Below are 21,568 nucleotides of genomic sequence, written 5' to 3' on the forward strand. Positions count from 1 at the left end.
CAGGGTCTCCTTTGTTCTTCTCCTGTGCAGGCTTACAGGGCTCGGTGCTAATGCTCGGAACTCAACAAGGTGAGCTAGATTTCTACATCAAGAGGTTGGAACCCAAAATTTTGGCTGAAGTACGATCTTGCAATCGATGGATGGTGAAAATGAAAGGTAGTAAGCAGGAAAATTTCAAAAAACAAATGTCCATTAGTCAGTAATCAGGGCTCTCTAGTCAGCCTGATTTTAGCAATCTAGAGTGGTCCCACTATTTTTACGGTTCGGATTTCTGAAGGGGTGGGGTAACTGCCGAGCACCGTACCAGTGGTAATACCGTAATAATGCCCAGCACTTTACCATATCTACGTACGTAGGTGTTAGTCTAGCTAGTTAAAATGTTCACGAGCCGGACGCGGATTGCCTGTGAAGTTCCTGTAGTCAGAGGCCGTCTGGGGCCCACAGAGATGATCGTGACAAATCCATGCCGTTCATCTGTTTTGCAAGTAGGGCAGGATCTAAAAGTCAGGGAGATCCAAAAGTACTGTGGGCTACAACACAGGAAACAACATGAATTGAAAGGCCACCATTGGAAAATTTGTGGGGGCCACAGGAGTTATGTATCGAAATGGTATTTTTATCTACAGTTTATCTGAGTGGTATTAGCCTATGAACGGTTTGGATAGCATATAAACATCATGGTTGGCTCCATGAATGTTTTAACGGTGGACGTTTCTGTTCCCACAGTTTCGTGTGGTGTGGCCCACATAAGTTTTGGATCTAGCTGATTTTTTTTATCATTATCCTATTGTGGTCTTTCAAAACTGATAGACGGAGTAGAATTATCACGGGCATCTCTGTAGGCTCCACACAGCTTCCGACTACAGGAACTTCCTATACCAGGGGGCACGGGCAATCCGCGTCCGAACGAGCCCACGTCTTGGTGGTTACTGGTTACAATTCACGAGATATGTGTTTCCGTGGAACGGGTCCCCTATCATAGATATCATGCAGGACCTGGTTTCCTTTGCATGGCATACGTATGATCGATCTGGTCCATTCATTATTAGTCGGTACTGCGGACATACCATTTACAAAAAATCAGGGCCGTCCACTCATCAAGTGAACAACAAATGTACGTTCAATTTGGACCACTAGAGTATTCCCTATACCCATTGTTCTGATTTTCCTGATGAGTTAACAATTAATACTTTGTTGATGCAGGGCATGTTGGCGTTGTACGCTGCCTAATGAATGGCCAGGATCACTTCATGTGCGTCATCCAATGGGGGAAACCAGGCCCCAAATGGTTGCTGTAACGCCAAATCTAGGCCAGTTATCAAATGGGACACACCGACATCCCTGCAAGCCAGTATACTCGTTGGACGATCCAGATTTGAGCATTGAATATGGAACGTTGGTTCTATCCGTCCACTTTTTCTCATATACATGTGGCCACAGGATGAGTGGACTGACCCGATTGTTAGGCCAAGGCATGTTTATTGCGAGACTCTTCTGATGAATGGCCTGGGTCACACACGTGCGACTTTGGCTTGTGTGCCGCACTAATAATAGCCCGAGCAGTTGGCAGTTAACGTCTCTTAAAGTGCTACTCACGAGCTTGTGTCGCTTGACTTTTATTCCAGCTTTTCTCTTTTTTAAAAAAAAAAAAAAAAAAAAAATCCTTTATTACACAGCGTGTAAGACACGCAAGCTCCTGGGCCCACTGCGTTGTTTATGTGTATTAATTCCGTCCATCAGGTGATAGCTATTCCGTTGGCTCTACGTATAAAAGATCAGCCCAAAAAAAAAAACCAATATGAGCCACACCATGGAAATAATGTAAATCTGTGCCTAAAATCCTTATGTTTGCATGTTCGTTTTTGTATTTTACCTTCATCCTTGCGAATCACATTTGATGAACTGGTTTAATGAAATTTGAACGGCTGTGATGAAATATACACACTATGTTGGCTCCACACAGAAACCTATGGTTAGCGTTCCATCCACTTTTTTCTTGTTGTGTGTCTTAATGTACTTTTGGATCTGTCTTATTTCTGTCCCTCTAAACTATCATTGAAGATAAAACCTGATGGAAGGAGTGGATATCATATATACAGTTTTTTGGGTCCCATAAACGAAGTGTGTTTTTGACGATTTCATTCGGACTTTGGAGTCAACTCCGGCAGCGGGCATGGAAACGTCTCTTTCTAGTGAAAGATTAGATCCCGACTTGTAACCGAACCTTTGGTAGGACCCTGACCGTAGGGCGCACGTAGATGTATGCATTGTATATCCACGCCGTTCATCTGTTTTTCCAATTTATTTTAGGGCATGGCACTAAAAATGAATAAGATACAAATTTCAAGTGGAACACAAAACAGGAAACAGCATTCGTGGAATGCTCACCGTTAAAAACTTTCTAAGGGTCCACTGGCTTTTTTTTTTACCACCGAACATAACCTGTTGATAATATGGCACAGAGACATGGATGAAAGTAGAAAACAAATATCGGGTTAATCCAATACTTTTGTGGCTCGCAAAAGGTTTTTAATGGCCAATGACCACCGTTTCCTATGGTGTGGTCCACTAGAAATTTATATCTTCTTCATTTCTTGGACCATGCCCTGAAATAAATAGAAAAAATAAATGACAGTATAGACGTACAGTGCATACGTTAAGGTGAGCCCTACACTCAAGGTCCCACTCACGTAGTTGGTTCAAGGGTCACAGCCAAGTCACCCTCGAAATGGACTTGGGTAGCACCCCAGTACTCGCCATGGGCTTGAAAGAGACTTGATGGGTCGTGGAAATGTTCGGGCATGATCACTTCATTGGCACCTCAGAGATGTGGGTAGTACCTAACCATGGGGCCCACCTCAATGTAAGGACTGCATGTATATCAATATCAGGACTGTATATCAACCTGGTCTAAGTAGATACAAATCTCAAATAAACCATACCTTAAGAAATAGTAGTGAATGACTTTTAAAACCTTTTTACAAGCCACAAAAGTTTTGGAACAAGTTGATTTTTTGTTTTCCCTTCATTTAAGTATGTGACCTTATCAACAAGTTCGATGACAAATAAATATTGCAATAGGCCTGGGGAAGATTTTAATGACAGGTGTTCAATTATGACAGCTGTTTTTATAGCTTGGGTCACCTAAGGGGTCATTTGGCACCTTGGATTGGAGGGGATTGGAGAGGATTAGAGGGGGTTTCAAATCCCCTTGGTTGTTTGGCAGCATAAAGCAAATGGGGATTGCCAATCCAGGGGGTTCCCAATCCCCTCTTTGAGGGGGTTTGTAATCCAAGGTGAGAGCTTGGATTACACCTAAAATCGTTTCAATAGTTGCAGGTATAAATGTATGCTGCTGTACACTATCATTCTACTGGGCACATGGCCCACTAACGATGATCAGCACCGTCCAAACATTGTTCATGTAGATCAGCACCATCCAAGTATTGTCCAGCACCATCCAAACATTGTCCATATTTAATCAACGGTTAAAAATCGTTGGTTATTCACTCGGACATGATCTTGTGCTTGCGGTCCATCTGAGACTTGGAATTTCATCATTTTTAGGCAAAGCATATATTTTAGCCGGCTTATCACAACCATAGTGTCAAAAATTATATATCTCACTAATTGGGGATATTAAAGTTGATTTAGTAATTAAATTAAAACCCCCGTAAATATACCATGTATAGGTATTTTTGAATTAAAGTTGATTCACACTCCAGGGTGCCAAACACACCGAGAGGATTGCCAATCCAGGGGGTTTCCAATCCTGGGGGTTGCGAATCCAGGGGGTTCCAAATCCACGCTCCTAAACAGGCCCTAAGATTTGTATCTTTTTCATTTTTGGGCTCATGCCCTAAATGAGTTAGCCAAATGAATGGACAACATTAATATACAACACAACACATACATCAAGGTAGGACCTATGATTTAGGTAAAGTCCGCATCACCCATCCCAATACCAACTCAATCACTTGGAAAACAACGCTATGAAACCGGCTTAGGAAGTATATGAACTACCCTCCCACATGTTGATGAGGGATGCATCACATTTTATGGTGTTTATTTAAGAGGGAATTACAGATTAAAAAAATAATAGTTAAAAACACTTATACAGCAGACAAGTAAAAAAAAGTAGAGGAGTGCTCACTTGAATACCTTTTTTTGTAAGCACTCTTGATGGGCACAGCATCTAGACAGCCAACATACATAACCCCTTGAAAACTCACAAGCCTAAATTTCAGCTCGGTACAAAACTTTGGTAGGCCATGAAAAAAGGGAACAATTTCCTCTCTTGATTTGCATTTCTCTTAGCTATAGCCCACTAGAATTTTGTATTAAGCTGAAAATTGGGTGTATAGAGTTTCAAGGGGGTGCCACATCACATGGACCGTTTAGATTTTATGCCCATGATACGTGTGCAAAGTTGTGGACAAGTGTTATGGCGCGCTAAAAAATGTATTAGTATTTTTACAATGCTCTACTAAAACAAATGATGGTAAATTATAATGACTGTCGCCAAATGTAAGTGATGTGGTCACACAAGGGTAAATAATTATTACCTATATCTAAGTCAATTATCATTGTCAACGGAGAAACAAACGCCCCCTAAAATATCAAAGATCTTATATCACCGGGTGTGCTAGACCTGTCATGAAAAAGACAATTGGTCAACTTAATTCACCTGTATATAATTTCATTTTGTTTGTATGTGTGTGTCCCCTGTGATAGTATTAGCTCATTTTTCAAAGACAGAACTCAAGTAGGGAGAATTGTCTGATATGCAGCTCTAGTTACCCACACTCTCACACGAATGCCTTATTGTCACATACAAAGTGGGTTCGCTTACAAAGTGAGAACAAGCTAGCGAGTCGAGACGGGACAAAGAACTTTACCAAGAAGAGATTTAGAAGTATCATGATACTTAGTTGCATATGATGCATTCTTCTTCTTCTTTTTTTTCTCTCTTTTTTTTTTTTTTTTTCCTTTCTTTTTACACACGCAGCTTACACACACTCACACACTCCGTAGTGGGATTTCACCACCTATGGGTCTCAAACCCAAGACAACGTATTGAAACTTATCGAATTCTACCACTGAGGTAAGGACATGAAACCAAGACCTCATGTTGAAACCCCTCAAAGCTGGATATGAGGCTCTTATTAATTAATTATTATTATTTTTTTTTTAACACACTCACATTGTACCCTTGACTAGGTGTTGAAACTCTTGAGAGTCTACCACCGGAGCAAGAGTAAGGACCCAGCTGCATATGACACTTGATTAAGAAGCATGCAGAGATGTCCGCATGACATATACTGCCTTGTACAGCCACAGGACTCTGATTGCATTGTGTAGAATACATTACCTACATTGTGTGTATACGTGGTAAAACTCTATCAGCCCATCATGATGTATGCATTTTATCAATGGCAGCACAAGTGGACCACACCATAGGAAGCATAGGAGGTAATGATGCGTACTATTGAAACCTTTCTAGGGCTTAACATGATGTTTATTTATCATCCAACCTGTTCATAAAATTAGTTGGACATGGATAAAAGGAAAACACAGATATCAGGTCAATCCAATACTTCTATGGCCTCTAAGAAGTTTGCAATGGTAAGCATTCAATCCCCACTATTTCTAAGTAGTGTAGTCCAATTGAGCTTCATATTTTCCTCATTTTTTGGGTCATACTCTAAAATAATCAGGGAAAATGGATGGACAGTGTGGGTAAAACAAATGCATCATGATAGTGCTCACAGAGTTTTGTCAGGTATACAAAGTACGGACATCTGTGTTCTAAACTATGGAATCCCAGTCCGTGTCAACAAGTCACAATCACATTGGTTGTACAATCGTGACCTCTTATTAGTAGATAATTAATTGCCTAAATAGGACTGCAATATTTTCATTTTTAACCGTCCAGTAAATGTCCACCAATTCAATAATTAGATAATTAAATAAGCTTATTTTTTGTTTAATGGTACATCTACAGTATCATCTATCACACTTTGTCAGAGTTTCAAAATTTTCCTCAATAATTATTAGGGTTATAAATGGGTTAGTGGACTCGATGGCATACCCACATCTCCCCCATTTGTTAAATGGTACGGGGCTGGGTCTAAGAACAGACTCACCTACTAAACGAGTTAGGATCTCGTTTCCTTTATATTAGGCCTGACTCAACCTAACACGAACCCATTTAGTAAATGAACGGGTCTGATTTATGTTACAAGGGATCCGTCCATACTCAAACCCATCTAGACCCGGTTTTAAACTCAGTAAGAATGCTTGCATACCTTAATACGTGACATGGGAAAACAAAAAATCCACTCCCTGTTCAACTAAAAACATGGGCTACCACAGAATTTGAATCGATGGGCTGAAGATGATGGTATTAGTGAATTAGGATGCACGTGGATGTCATATAAAAGGCTTTCACAGGAAGTTCCTGCGTTGGGATGCTAAGTGGAACCCACCATGATGCTTATGATAAATCTGCCCTGTCTATTTATTTTTGTTATTATGAAAAGTTGTTAAATTTATTTTTATTATTAGTTGGCATTAATTAATTTTGATATAAAATTAAGGTGACCTAGACCCGTTATATCTAACTAGACCCTTTAGACCTGTTTATAAATTATTCTTGTTCAGGGTTTGAATATCCCTTAACCACATCTGTTAGACCGGACTCATTTACAAATGGCCCTGGGTGGATCTCCCAATACCACCGGACCTAAAATCATTTATGAAGGGATCCAATGGAGTTTACCCATCATCTATGAAGGGATCCAATAGAGTTTACTAGTAAAAGGGTATATAGATCTAAAATTTGGATCCAGACCTGTTTAATAAATGGGCGAATCTGGTCTTACCTAAAATTATCCTAAGCCCAACCATTTATTATTACCATTAACATGTGCACCTGAATCTGGACCTCTTGAAGGAAACGGTGAAGATCATTTTTCTCATACAAGGGATTCGATTACAGGTCATTCAAAAAACAACGCCACAGAATGAACGCTTCAGATTATCTAACCACTTTTGCATGTGGGTCCCAGTAGCAACACACGCTTGTGACGCTGACTGCTGAGTCGCGACACAGGAAAAAACGATCCATTGCAAAATAATGATGGTGGAACACGGTACCCTCTTTTGCTTATGGCTCCCTGGCACGCGTCCATGGCAATCGGCAATTCGGCATGTTGGTTTGGTGGGCTGCCACCAGACCAATAGATCATACCTTTCCCACGAGTCCCGTAATACACGCACGATTATAGAACCTTCATCAATGGTCCACCACATATTTATGGATGATTCATGCTGTGTGCGTATGGTGGCCTGTCATTATCATCAGCTCCTATCACCATAAACACGTAATACATGATTTTGGCCTCGATGTTAAGATATTTTTTTATTTTCCAGAATTTTCTGTAAAGAGATTGAAGATTATTTAACAAACATGATTCGCGCATGGATAACCTGGATACTCAGATAATCGATCCAGACCATCCATCCGGTTAGGCAAAGGTATTGATTAAGAGCGGATTGAAAAGGAGACCTTTTTCCTTAAGATGTTTGTTTGGTTGATAGTAAACGGTTGTAATCTTAGGTAAATGGATGCACACGAGAAAGAAGAAGAACGGCCGTTTGGTTGATGGTATATAGTGGTAATCATAATAAACAATAAAATGCAGCAAATCACGTGAATTAAAATCCTCTTTAAAAAAGCCTGATATGGTATGCAAATGGCAGAGAAGGTTAGATTTCCAAAAGTGGGCCTACTTTTATGGCCCACTTAAGTCTCGAAATTTTTTTAAAATTTTTTGTTTAGGTGTATATTTCAACAAGCTTATGCAATTATTATGTAAACTATTACATATTTTATTTTGGGTATTAAAACTAATTTATTTAATGCATTCCGATTACATGCACCCAGACAACTTTTGCATTCCAATATTTTCTAATTACTAGCATAAAATATGATTGGGGATTTCAATTCACATAAATTATATTTGTCATATGAGTTGTAGTCCAGTATACTCTAATTACAAGCATTGTGAGTGGATCAATGACCTTTTTTTTTTTCACGAATCCTAACTATTAATTATTCTTTCTCTGTTATGGAGTGGAGATGAATGTGTAGAAGAAATGGTATACCGATAAAAAGAATTTATTCCAAAGTTAAAAGAGTGATCGGGTTGCAAAAATAAAGGATTTCTAACCATCTCTTGTAGCTATAAGGTACACAAACAAATTGGATGGAAAAAGAGAGGATCTGTTCATTGGACTCCCCAGTGCATTAGGGCTAGACCGGGCCGGGCCAGATCCCAGTCCATTTGGGTTCTTCTTAGGTTGGGCTTTATTTCGAAGGTGGGTCTTGCTCATGATTTAAAGACTTGGACAAGTCTCATGCGGCATGGATGGGTCAACGTAGACTCAATCGGACCTTTTCTGGTTTGATACCGTGATTCATCCCTACCTCAGCCTACTCGAACCAATTCACCCCTGGCTAGCGTGAGTTGCGACTCAACTTGAGACTGGATGAATTTGCCAAAGTCGCCTGTTTGGCCGGACCAATCCCACGGACCAATCCCACGGTATTAGGAGGGATGGGATCGCGATATCCCGGGATATGCATGACGAGCCAAACAGACCCAGTGAACTTGTCCCGGGATATAAGCAATCCCATGGATCTTAAAACAATCCACTGACATTACCATCATTACCTTAAAATTGATCCCATCCCTTGGTTGGACGGATTGAAAGGTAAAATTTCGGGATATGCCAGGCGTGCCAAACAGACCCAGTGAACTTGTCCCGGGATATAGCAATCCCATGGATCTTAAACCAATCCACTGACACCACCATCATTACCTTAAAATCCATCCCATCCCTCCTAATCCCATGGGATTGGCCCGGCCAAACAGGCTCTTTAAAAATGGCCTGGCTCGTTTTTTAATGGTGATGAACTGACTTAATGACTAATGGGCTCGTCCTGGCCTGGTCTATTCACTTGCTGTTGCTGGTTTGTTTGCATTAGGTTGGTAGGTCGACCCACAGGACTCAGTTGTGCCAGTCCCTTCAGCTCTAATACCAAATGGCCTATTCCTGGCCTTCAGCTCTAATACTCATGGGCTTGTATGGGCTTCAAATCGCATCTTTAGCTCATGGGTCAGATCTCGATGTACATTTTCTTCGGTTGCGCCCATCGAAACCCTGTCCATTGTCAGTTGGTAGGACGGCCACCAATCATGAAATCCCAACCACCCAATCGGCTGAAGCAAGAGAGAAGATATTCGTGGGATTTTCTTCAGCACAAGAAATTGCAGATGCAGGGCCCACCTTTGGTTACCAAAAAGGTTCAAATGGTGGGCCTCATGGTGGATGGGAATAGACCTGAAATCTTTCCCATTTTATAATCCAGTGGTTCCAAACTGTCAGATTCAAGTGTGGACATCATGATTACAATTGTCCATGTCCATCAAATGGCTACGATTATCTGGTAGGATGATATTAAAGAGAGTGGGCCCACCTACACTACACGGCTGATAGGTTGAACTGAAACCTGCCATTCTATAATAGTATAACACCCTTAAAACTCCCAAGCTCTGTGGCGCTCATCATCTTGTCTATGTAAAGTCCACTCCGTCCATCAGGTTCGATTCACGATTCTAGGCCATGGGGAAAAATCTCAGCCGTATTGAAAACTCAAGTGGGCCACACCGAAGGGATCCACGGGATGGGAAACCATAGGTTTGCATGTGAGTCCACCATGGTGTATATCTATCATCAACCCGTTATCAAGTTTAAGTCACCAGGATGAAGCGAAGATTAAAAAAATACAGCTTGATCCAAAGCTCATATTGGCCACACGAGTGCACTTGTAAGTTTTAGGAGCAATTTTGCATTGTTCACATTAGTTTGGCCCATAGGAGTCATCGATCAGGATGATCACTTGCATATACAGTTAAAATAAGGGTTCAAACCTGATGGACGGAGTGGATTAACAGATATAAGAAGGTGGATCCCAACGGAGTGCAGCAGATCACACTCATACGTACATCCACCGCTGCATGTCCGTAAATTCAGACTTCAAAATGTGGTCTCGTTGAAGATGGGATACGTCTCAAATATCATACTAGGCGGAAACGGATTGGCTACTCCCCCTGACACCGGCCAATGGCTGATGGTCGATGCTCTGTGGACCCCACAATGATGTATGTATTTCATCCATGCCGTCAATCTATTTTTACAGATCATTTTACAATACGAGACCAAAAATGAATTATATCCCAATCTCAAATGGACCACATTACAGGAAACAGTGTTGAATGAGCATCGACCATTAAAAACATTTTGGGGGCCATAAAAGTTTTGGATCAATCTGATGTTTGTTTTTTCCCTTCATCTGGGCCTGTTTGACGTAATCAACAGATTGGATGTCAAATAAACAATACAGTGGGCCTTAGGAGGATTTTAATGGTGGATATCCAATCGCTGTTGTTTTCATGTGGTTTGGTCCACCTGAGATTTATATCCCTCTAAATTTGAGATCAAACCGTAAAATGATCTGTAAAAGTGGATGAACGGAATGGATGAAACAAATACATATGATGGGCTCACAGAGCACCGACCATCAGCCACGGGGCTGGTGTCAGGGGAGTAGCCAATCCGTTTTCATACTAGGCAGGGAAGGGAAGCGGATTGGCTGGTGTACCACACACCAGCTACATAGCTGGTGTAGGTACGTGTCGTGAGATGAGCACTGGCCCTACAGGGATGTATTTATTATATCTACACCGTTCATCTATTTTTAGAGATCATTTTAGGGTGTTATACAAAAATTGAATCATATCCAAAGATCATTTGGGCCACACCATAAATAGCAGCGGAGATAATGATTTTCAGCGTTAAACAATTCGTAGGGCCCACCATAACGTTTATTTTCCATCAAATTTGTTCATAGGGTCACAAAGACCTGAATGAAGAAAAAAAACAAATTTTATATTGATTCAAAACTTTGGTGACCTCAAAAAGGATTTCAATGATAGACGTTAATCCCCCACTGCTTTTTGCAGTATGGACCACTTGATATTTATATCTGTTTTCTTTTTATTTTTTTCATCTCAAGCCTTAAGACTAGCTCGCCTAATGGATAAACGGTTTGGATATAACGCGTACCTTATGATCAGACCTACAGAATTTGTTGGCGTCAGTGCAGCAACTATATAACTGGTGTGGTGTACACCAGCAAATCCGCTTCGGCAGATTACTTTTGGATTCCGATAATATTTGGATGATGCTTTAAATAATCTGTAAATATAGATTAACAGTATAGATATAATAAATACATCACTGTGAGGCCCATGTAACTTTGATCTCCTTTGAACCGTTCCTATGACTTAGACCGAGGAGCGTCAGTGCTCGTCTTCCGCCGACACGTACCTACAGCAGCTATATAGCTGGTGTGTGGTACACCAGCCAATCCGCTTCCACTAGGTAGACAATATTAGCCGTTAGAATTTCTTGATATATGAACGGTTGGCCATCATTCTTTCAACGTCAAATGATCGATCACAAATCAGATGGGTATGAAACGATTAAGATGATATGACTGGTTTAAGCCATGCTCCGTCTGTAAGCCTTCCAATTGGCCGGTGTACGACTCACCATCTATATAGATGGTGTAGATACATGTGGTGCGAAGATGAGCGCAGACGCTTGTCGAGCCCCGAGTTGTACAAACGGTTTAAAGGAGATCAAAATCACATGGCCCCACAATGATGTATTTATTATATCCACACTGTTCATCTATTATTCCAGATCATTCTAGATCATCAGAGAAAATATATAGTCATATCAAAAGTTTAAATGGACCACACCAAAAATAGCAGCGAGGAGTCGAGCTGGCCTCAGATCGACTCGGCTCCAGCTCGACTCGGTTCAACCACTGCCTGACCTTAGCTTGAACTCGGCTCGGCTCGATCCTCGAGCCTAACTGGCTAGCTCAGCTAGGTTCGGTTAATAGCTCGGGCTGAGTTTGAGCCGAGATCACCATTGAGGCAATTTCACAAACACTTAAACTGCAACTTCAAATCTCACTGTTTTACAATGACAATGGTTTTATAAGTATTTTATCAAACACCATCTAATCATCATAAAAACCAAGAAAAAACAAAAGAGAAAAATAGTATTTATTTCATGTACATACCTTCCTTGCCATTGGCCACATTTCGTTGAGTCATTTCATCAAACAGTTGGTGAGCAACATCAGCGGCAAAGTAACCGAGTCACCGAACTGGTTCGATCCGAGTTTGATTCGAGCTGGATTCGATTCAAATCAAGTCAAGTCGGGGCTTGCTCAAACTCGGCTCGAACTCATTTTCGAGCTCAAAAAATCAGTTTAAACTCAGCTTCGAGTCGAGTCGAATCGAGGTTTTTCGAGTCAAGTGATCTGTACACCCCTAGCGAGGATAATGATTTTCACCATTAAAAAATTTATAGGGCCCACCATAATGTTTATTTTCCATCAAATCTATTAATAAGGTAAAAAAATACATAGATGAAGAGGAAAAACAATTTCATATTGACCTGAAACTTCTATAACCCATAAAAGGGTTTCAATGGTAGACGTTCAATCCCTTCACTGCTTTTTCAGTGTGATCCCCTTGATCTTCTTATTTGTCTTATTTTTCGACTCAAGCCTTGAGATGAGCTTGCCAAATGGATGGACAGTTTGGATATAACACATACCTCATGATGGAACCCACCAAATTTGCTGACGTCAATACACAATCCGCTTCCACTCCGTCCATGGTGAGACCAGTAACTTAAACGGCCTGGGTCATTGAAAAGGAAACGGATTGGCCACTCCCTTTGACACCACTCAATGGCTGGTGGTCGGTGCTTTATAAGCCCCACTATGATATATGTGTTTCATCCATGCTGTCCATCTATTTTCATAGATCATTTCACGATATGAGACAAAAAATGAACGGAATAGATGAAAACCAGTAGCCACAGGGCTGGTGGCAAGGGAGCAGCCCAGCCGTTTCCCATTGAAAAGGGGAAGCGGATTGGCTGGTGTACATACGGCCCTGTATTGAGATCAATAATTTTTGTGGGTTTGATCATGAGGTATGTGTTATATCCAAACCGTCCATCCATTTGGTGAGCTCATCTTAAGACTTTAAAAGAAAAATAAGACATATCTAACCATCAAATGGACCACACTGCAAAAGCAATGGGAGATTGAACGTCTACCATTGAAACCCTTTTTGTTGTCAAAGAAGTTTTGGATCAATATAAAATTTGTTTTTCCTCTTCATTCAGGTCTTTGTGACCTTATGAACAGATTGGATGGAAAATAAATGTTATGGCGGCCCTACGAATTGTTTAACGGCTCCACTGCTATTTGTGATGTGGTCCAAATGATCTTTGGATATGATTCATTTTTTTGGATAATACTCTAAAATGATCTCTAAAAATAAATGAACGGTGTAGATATAATAAATACATCACTACGGGGCTATGTAACTTTGATCTCCTTTGAACCGTTCGTACAACTCGGAGCTCTGCTCGTCTTCACGTACCTACAGCAGCTATATAGCTGGTGTGTGGTACACCCGCCAATCCACTTACTTGAAAAGGACCCCGATCCAATGATCCCACGTATCGTTTTCCAGTACGTCGCCATTTATTCTAGCAAACCTCACCCACAGACCTTGCTTTCCCCGTCCCTGACTGCCGCTCCTTGTAATCTCAGGATATGGAAAGACGAGATATTTGCTGACGTCACAAGTGTGTGTAATTAACGCCTGGGCCTTATTCGCACACCTACACTCATGCGGGACATCCCAACCGTTCATCAAGTGGGCCCACTATGTTGGATGACCTAACTAGGAAAGTAGACCAGTCCACATTTCGTGGAGTACAGAGTAGCAAACGATGTAACGGTGGATGTACGACAAATCCCTTGCCCGCGATTGTCTTCATTTTGGTGAACTTCCAAAGACCACTGATTAATGTCAAACCTCCGTTTGTTGGAAAATTACAATTGGCCACTATATGGACGAATCTTTTAGCCGAAGTGGTCACATCGTATATCAAGGTGGACCGCTACCTGACGTGGTCCGGACCACAAAGGGACTCGGATTCCGTAGTGACCCTACGGTTCGAAGCTCTGTGGGACCATGATGTATGTATTTTATCATGCCGGTCATCTATTTTTCATCTCATTTTAGGATATCATTCAAAAAAATAAAACAGATCAAAATATTAAGTAGACTACACCACAAAAACAATAGGGATTGAATGTTTACGGTTGGGGAAAAATCTTCAAGTCTAAAAGTTGACCTACGGAATGGACCAACTCTACTGAACCGGTATAGGCCCAAGGAAATATGAGCCTGATAAGGCCTCTATGTCCATAAGACAGATCAACCTTCAAGGAGGTCAACACAATGGTAAGGATACTGAAAGAGATTGCATACAAGCTCACATAAGTGGCTGAAATTACAAGCTCACATAAGTGGCTGAAATACCGACCTAATTTATAGGTTGGCTAAAGGACAGTTATGGATCACCTATAAATCAGTCACGTGTCGATTACAGATCGATCATAGATTGGTCATAGGTTGGTCACGGATAGGCCATAGGTCGGTCATAACACGATCATAGATCGACAGTACCCCTGACGAGGTCAAAAGGCCTCAACACCCAGATAAAGGGAACACGAACCTTCCGGTTCGACTGACAGTCGAAAATGGTGAATGCAAATCTGTCGATCAGGTCAGCATCAGTCATTTTCAACTCAACACCCACTCGTTTCCAACTCAGCACCCATCTTGAGATTCGACTTAAAGCCGAACTACAGATTCAAAGAATCCTCCTAAGTCTTGAAGATCTCTCCCAAGATCTTCGAGAGATAAGACCAAATCTCGACAATCGCAAGAACCTACAATCTCGGAAAGATATTGGATCATAGCAGATCTCTAAGATATCAGGAAAGAATCCCCATACCACGAGATCCATTCACAAAACCCTAGTACTCAATTGGTCTTTTTATTAGAGATCCTACCCCACTTCAAAGACCTCGAGCCTAACTTAGGCATTGGAGAGTCCCCTATACAAGCCAGGGCCTCCTTTGTCTCTCACATTTTCTTGTGTAGGTTTAGGAAAGCACATTGTGGAGGATCTACAAGAAAACTGCATCAGCATCTACCATTGAAAGCTTCTTGTGGGCCATAGAAATTTGGATTAAGCTTTTTTTTCTTTTTTTTTTTTCCATTTATTGGGATCGCATGAAGTTGAAACTTCTTCAATAGTTCATAGTTTTACGGTTGTAGTTCACACTCAGGCAATGAAAAAAAAAAAACAAACAAGCTTCTAGTGAGTAGAGTTCAGACCATTATTAAGTGTTTTTTATTTTAAAAAGATTTTTAATTTTTTTTTGGTTTTGGGCCATGATAGGCTGCCATTTCCCTTCTTTTTTTTTTAAGGTAGGTGGCCAAATAGATATTGTTTAATAATGGTGTACAATTCCCTCATCAAATATACATATTTTGAAAAAAAAAAAAAACTAAGGATCATGTGTTTTTTAGTCCATTCTCATGCTGCCAACATCCAAAGATGCATAAATGGATGATCTGGAAAGGGACCTAGATTGGGTACTACCCTCGCCTCTCCCAAGCTTGGGACAGGCTAAGGCTTTGAGGGTGCACTGTGATGTATAGATTTTATCTAAACTGTCCATCCATTTTTCCATACCATTTTAGATTAGCAGCCCAAAATGAGGCGGATCCAATGCTCACACTAAAAAAAAAAGCTGTGCTAATGATGCCCACAGTTGAAACCTTCCTAGGGCCCATTGTGATGTTTATTTGCAATTGAAACTTTTGGTAAGGTCACAAAGAGACCAGAATGAAGAGAAAATACAAATATCAGCTTATCCAAACCTTCCGTGGCCTCTAAGAAGTTTTCAACAGTATTCATCTAATCCCTAATCTATGGCCCCTTAGCCCTAGAACTCTCTAATTTTTTATTTTTTATTTTTTTAAATCTTGTAACCTAAGTTGTAACTTATAATGACACAGGAAAATGGGTGGATGGTGGATAAAACCCATACATCATGACGCCCTTTAGAGGCCCAGCCTGTCCCGAGCTCCCATAGGCATCGGTAGTACCAAACTGCAACTTGCAGATATAAGAATCAAGTGGACTACACCACAAGAAGTAGTGGAGATAATGAAATCCACCCTTGAAACCTTCCTAAGGCCCGCCATGACTTTCATTTGCCACCAAATTGTAAATAATGTCACATGGAGCGGATGCAGGAAAACACAATTATCAGCTTCATTCAAAACTCATGCCACCAACAAGTTTTAAATGGTAGACCTTGAAACCTTTGGGCCCTATGTTTTGAAGCCACCAACATTTTATTTGGGGCCCATAAAATTGTTGTAAAGCAAGTCTATCACATGTACATATAAGAAGTTTTAATTTTATATCATTGGTTCAAGTTTGAAGGAAAAACTCATTACATATAAACAACACATAAGAAAATAGTCAAAATTAACACATATGAATCATAATGTGAGTTCTCAACCGTTCAATTAAAATGAATAAGATCATAGCAGCCAAGAAATCAGCTGAATTTCAATTTTGGTAGGCCAAAATCTCTTTTTAAAAACTCATTTCTACCAACGAGACAAAAGCCCATCATACAAAGGGTAGATATGCCAGAAAAACATTTTCATTCTCCAACAAACGAAGAGGTGATTTCAAACTTAAAAAAAGGTTTAGTTTGAAAAGTAGATGCTCCTGCCATAACCACTTAATGAGCTATGGGAAAAAAAAATAAAAAATTTGGGAATATGATAGAGCCATCTCCATGACAGTACACGTGTAAGGGTAATTTGCAAATCAGGTCCGTTTATATGAAGAATCATAGTATGGATGATTTGTCTCAAAAATCGTACCTATTAGACAATGAAGTCCATCTGAACTTTGGATATTAAAGTGACTGTGTAAAACAAAAAACAGTCAAAAGGTCAAGTATGCAAAATATGCAGCATAGAAAAAGTAACGAATAGGATTTTATTATGGATATTATTTTAAAAACGTTATCCATCCGCCCTGGTGCCTATATACAGCTGACCAGATCAATACATCATCTGCCACGTGTCATATAGAGAGATGGCTCTACCACATTATTTTCCCCTCTCGCACGTAATTTTGAATAGCTGTCTGTCAGTCCCTTACCTAGCAAAGCCATGACTTGATTGCGTCGGCAACATCCCAACTCACACAAGAGGATTTACAGGGTCGCATCGTCAGCAAATGCATGCAGATTCAGTCAACGTCGAGCATGGTTGGATGATCCATACCGTCGATCCGCTGTCCCTTATCAAGATGGACAGCGCCCCCAGATATCTCCGAGATTGAAAAATGGTAACCCCTTGAGTGAAATAAAATACCATCCTGCATTCAAATAAAAATAGGTTTAAATAGGTTCAAATACCATCCAGCATTCCCAATCCGCATCTGGGCCATCAGCTCAATCATCTGCTGTTATACATCACCGAACCATGGACCCCACATTTATAGAATTCTCCTCCACAGCAAACTCGAGCCAAGTACCCTTTCTGGCCCCTCTCCTCTGATAGGTGGAAACGTGGATCACCTTTTAAGATCCAAGCCGTTCACACGCAAATAACAACAGTAGATGCCTCACCTATTGTCCCGAAAGCCAGGTTTAGGTAAGATGCTGGTTGAATTTTCACCGTAACTCCATCCATATCAACCGTTCATTAATGGCAAACCAAAGATGATCTAAACGATTTATATTTTGAGATTTTTAATCCTGTCATCGGATCCTATCTGATGAACGGCTTTGATCTCCCACAACTATGTCACGTATCCACGTGTGAGGAGAGAGTGCAAACAGGTAAGTACACTCGCTGTAGCTCACCTGTCATTCCATCGCCGACCAGTTCGTAGAAGAGAGATTGACCACTGCAAACGCCACCTTTCACCTAGCGTCTTTTCAAACATTGCTCTCGCAAAGTAAATCATTTTGTACGGATATATTATTTGCAGACAAAAATACCCTTGCATTTATGAAAAGAGGCCGGGTAAAAGGTGGCATTTACCGTGGTCAATTTCTCCCTGCAGAATACATCCGACGTATAGTGCGATACAATACGTTGGGACTTTAGACGTTGGAACATCGCTCTTCCCGGTTTTACTAAAACCGTGTATATGATGTGTCCCACCATGGATGGGGAATAAAACCCCAAAAATATCATATTGAAATCTTCAACCCTCTGATTATTCTAATGTTAAATGGACCGTCCATTTTTAAAGAAATAAGTCAAATGATTAGATGGTTGTGATATTTCCAATACAGGAGTTTTGATCATTTTTACATCTTCATCTAATGTAAGGCCCACCGCGTTAACGGTATTGATTATTAAACATGACCCTAATCTAAAAACTAGAGTCCCGACGTATCCTATTGGCGATACGTCCGGATGTATTGTAGAAAAACCTCGATCGGTTCTAGAAAATTACGGGGAGCGGATTCGGTCCCACCTTGATGTATGTGTTGTATATCCACGCCGTCCATCTATTTTCTCATATTATTTTATGTTACATAACAATAAATGAAGCAGATAAAATCTCAGATGGACCACACCACAGTAAACATTGCTGATTGAACGCCCAACATTAAAAACTTCCTACGGCACACCACAATTTTTATTTGAAATTCAACCTGTTGATAAGATCCCGCATGCGAGGATGGAGGCAAAACACAAACATCAGCTTGATCCAAAACTTTTGGGGCCCACGAAAAACTTTTAATTATAAATCATCACTTTTTTTTCCTGTGGTGTGGTACACATGAGAGTCGGATCTGCTTAATTTCTTAAACAATCACTCTAAAATGAGCAGTAAAAACAGATGAAAGGATTGGATACACAACACATACATCAAGGTGGGCCCCACGGTCACAGCCTGTTCGAACCAGGTATTAACCCGACCTAACCGAATGCCGCTCCCAAAATTAGACGGGTAGGTAGAAGAAACCATCAATCCGTAATTACTGCCACAGATCGGACGGATAGAAATAGAATATCCAGCTTTAAAACTTTATTGCAATATAATCCATATCATCTCCAACAATACCAACGGTATAGATCACTGATTCAAGGGGCCCACTTGTGTAAAACGAATCCAATCGAATCTTATAAATTCCAGCTGGCAAAACCCATCGCTCTATCTCCCACTCATGGCTTCCTCTCCTCTCTCTCAACTCTCCTTCCTTGTATTCCCTCTTCTCCTCCTCTCTCAAAACCTCATCCCTTCCTATGCAAATCTCCAGAAAACCAAATCCCTGCTTTTGGAATCCCAAGACATCCCCAAACAGCAATCCTCAGAATCTCCCACCATCTTCTTCCAAGTCACAAAACCCATCTCTGTTCCCCCAAATTCCAAACCATGTACTTCTCTCATTCTCCAACACTCCTTCGCATCCACCTACACAAAACCCCCTGTCACAGCTTCTTACATTCCCCCCTCCAACTGCCCTTTCCAATCCTTCTCCAAGATCACCCTCGTTTGGTCTGCTTACTGCAAGGGCCGGCAGTTCGATCGCATCTTCGGCGTTTGGCTCGGTGGCGTCGAGCTCTTACGCTCCTGCACCGCTGAGCCCCGTGCCACCGGCATCATCTGGACCGTTGAAAAGGACATCACCAGGTACTCTTCCCTCCTTAAACACCCCCAAAAGCTCGCTGTCTATCTTGGCAACCTTGTCGACAGTACTTACACTGGAGTCTACCATGTCAATGTGACGTTCCGCTTCTATCCAGAGGAAGAAAGTAAGCCGAATTGGGCGAATTCAGGACTTGGGTTTGGTTCCCCGGCCGATTTGGTACTGCCCATCTCGCGGAATCTACCTTTGAATGATGGGCTGTGGTTTCTGATTGAGAATTCAACGGATGTTCAGGTGAAGGAATTCAAAGTCCCCAGGAATACGTACCGGGCTGTCTTGGAAGTGTTTGTTTCATTCCATTCCAGCGACGAGTTCTGGTATAGCAATCCACCTAATGAGTATATAGAAGCGAATAATCTGACTGGGGTGGGTGGAAACGGCGCATTTAGGGAGGTGGTCGTTAGTTTGGACGGCAAGGTAGTTGGGGCTGTTTGGCCTTTTACGGTGATCTATACTGGCGGCGTCAATCCCCTTCTTTGGCGTCCCATTACGGGTATTGGATCCTTTGATCTTCCGACTTATGATATTGAGATCACGCCATTCTTAGGGAAGATTTTGGATGGGAAGAGACATAAATTCGGATTTAGTGTTACAGATTGTTTGAGTGTTTGGTATGTAGATGCGAATTTGCACCTTTGGATGGATGGCAATAGTGTGAAAACTAACGGGGAGCTGATTAAATACAAAGCAGAGCCATTCAAGCCTTCTCTGGTCTCACATTTCAAGGGTCTAAATGGGTCGTTTGTGACGACTGCAAGTCGGTCCATATCGTCGACTGGATGGGTCAAGTCATCCCGTGGGAAGATCACGACACATTCATTCCAAGGGTTTGATTACAAGAATTTTATGGTGTTTGGAGATGATGGGAATATGCAGGTTGTGGATCAGACCATAGATGCCAGCCACGGAGTATATGCCAAACACCGGCATTCTGATTCATACTCGATTCAAGTGTTTCAGAGGTTTCCTCTATATCTGTATACCAATACTGCTGATCAAGGCAATGGCAGTTACTCTTCATTTGCGAACATCTCGTTTGGATTCTTCGAGAATCAGTATTTGGAAATGGGGCCCGATTTCTCATTCAGCTTTCTCTCGAACAAGCAGGATGGTCAGGGTGTTATGATTGTAAAAGGAAACCTGGTAGTGAGTGGATTGGGGAGCACACAGCAAGTATATGAATACCATAGTAGTGAAGGTTGCTATTTCAGGAATGTTAGTAGTAGTAATTATACCATTCTTCACGATGAATCGGGAGAGCTCTGTAGTAAGGGGTCGCACTTAGGCTCTAGATTTGGATCCAAAAGAAGGCTGCCCATTCCAACTAGGCGGGTCTCTCTAGTGTCCAATTTGCGTGATCGAAAGAATAGGGATTAGATTCATTGAATTGGGTTGATGCTTCCTTAGCTAGATGAATTGAAGATACGTGGTAAGCATCTCCTCACTGCATTGTGGTGTGATCCAATAAGCATTTAGTGCAGATCATGGAATTAATTGTGAAAAGTAATTTTGTTTTTTTACCCAAGTTGGATTCCCTTTCATGGTTCCGTCAATGAATTTTTACTGTTTTCTTCGATGGCTTGTTTTTTCTATGCTTCAAATGGCTTTGATGATTATGATTATTTGGTAGTTGGATATTAAGTTTATTGACTTTGTAGTTGTTATTTTCTGAACGAGGAGGTCATAATTTAAGTTTTTTATTATTATTATTTATTTATAAAGGATATTGGCGGATGTTTCTCACCACCAAAGGAGGCTTATGCTGTTGGTCTTAGAAATTCA

General features: G+C 41.0%; 1 protein-coding gene across 1 annotated transcript; it reads left to right on the forward strand.

Moving 5' to 3' along the window:
- Positions 1-19,272: 19,272 nt before the first annotated feature.
- Positions 19,273-21,362, forward strand: LOC131240989 (peptide-N4-(N-acetyl-beta-glucosaminyl)asparagine amidase A). The gene has a single exon (XM_058239581.1). It carries the CDS (start codon positions 19,304-19,306, stop codon positions 21,161-21,163), a length of 1,860 nt encoding a protein of 619 aa, XP_058095564.1. The 5' UTR covers positions 19,273-19,303; the 3' UTR covers positions 21,164-21,362.
- The last annotated feature ends 206 nt before the right edge of the window (positions 21,363-21,568 follow it).

This window comes from Magnolia sinica, chromosome 3 (assembly GCF_029962835.1).
Source record: "Magnolia sinica isolate HGM2019 chromosome 3, MsV1, whole genome shotgun sequence".
Classification (NCBI taxonomy): Eukaryota; Viridiplantae; Streptophyta; class Magnoliopsida; order Magnoliales; family Magnoliaceae; genus Magnolia; species Magnolia sinica.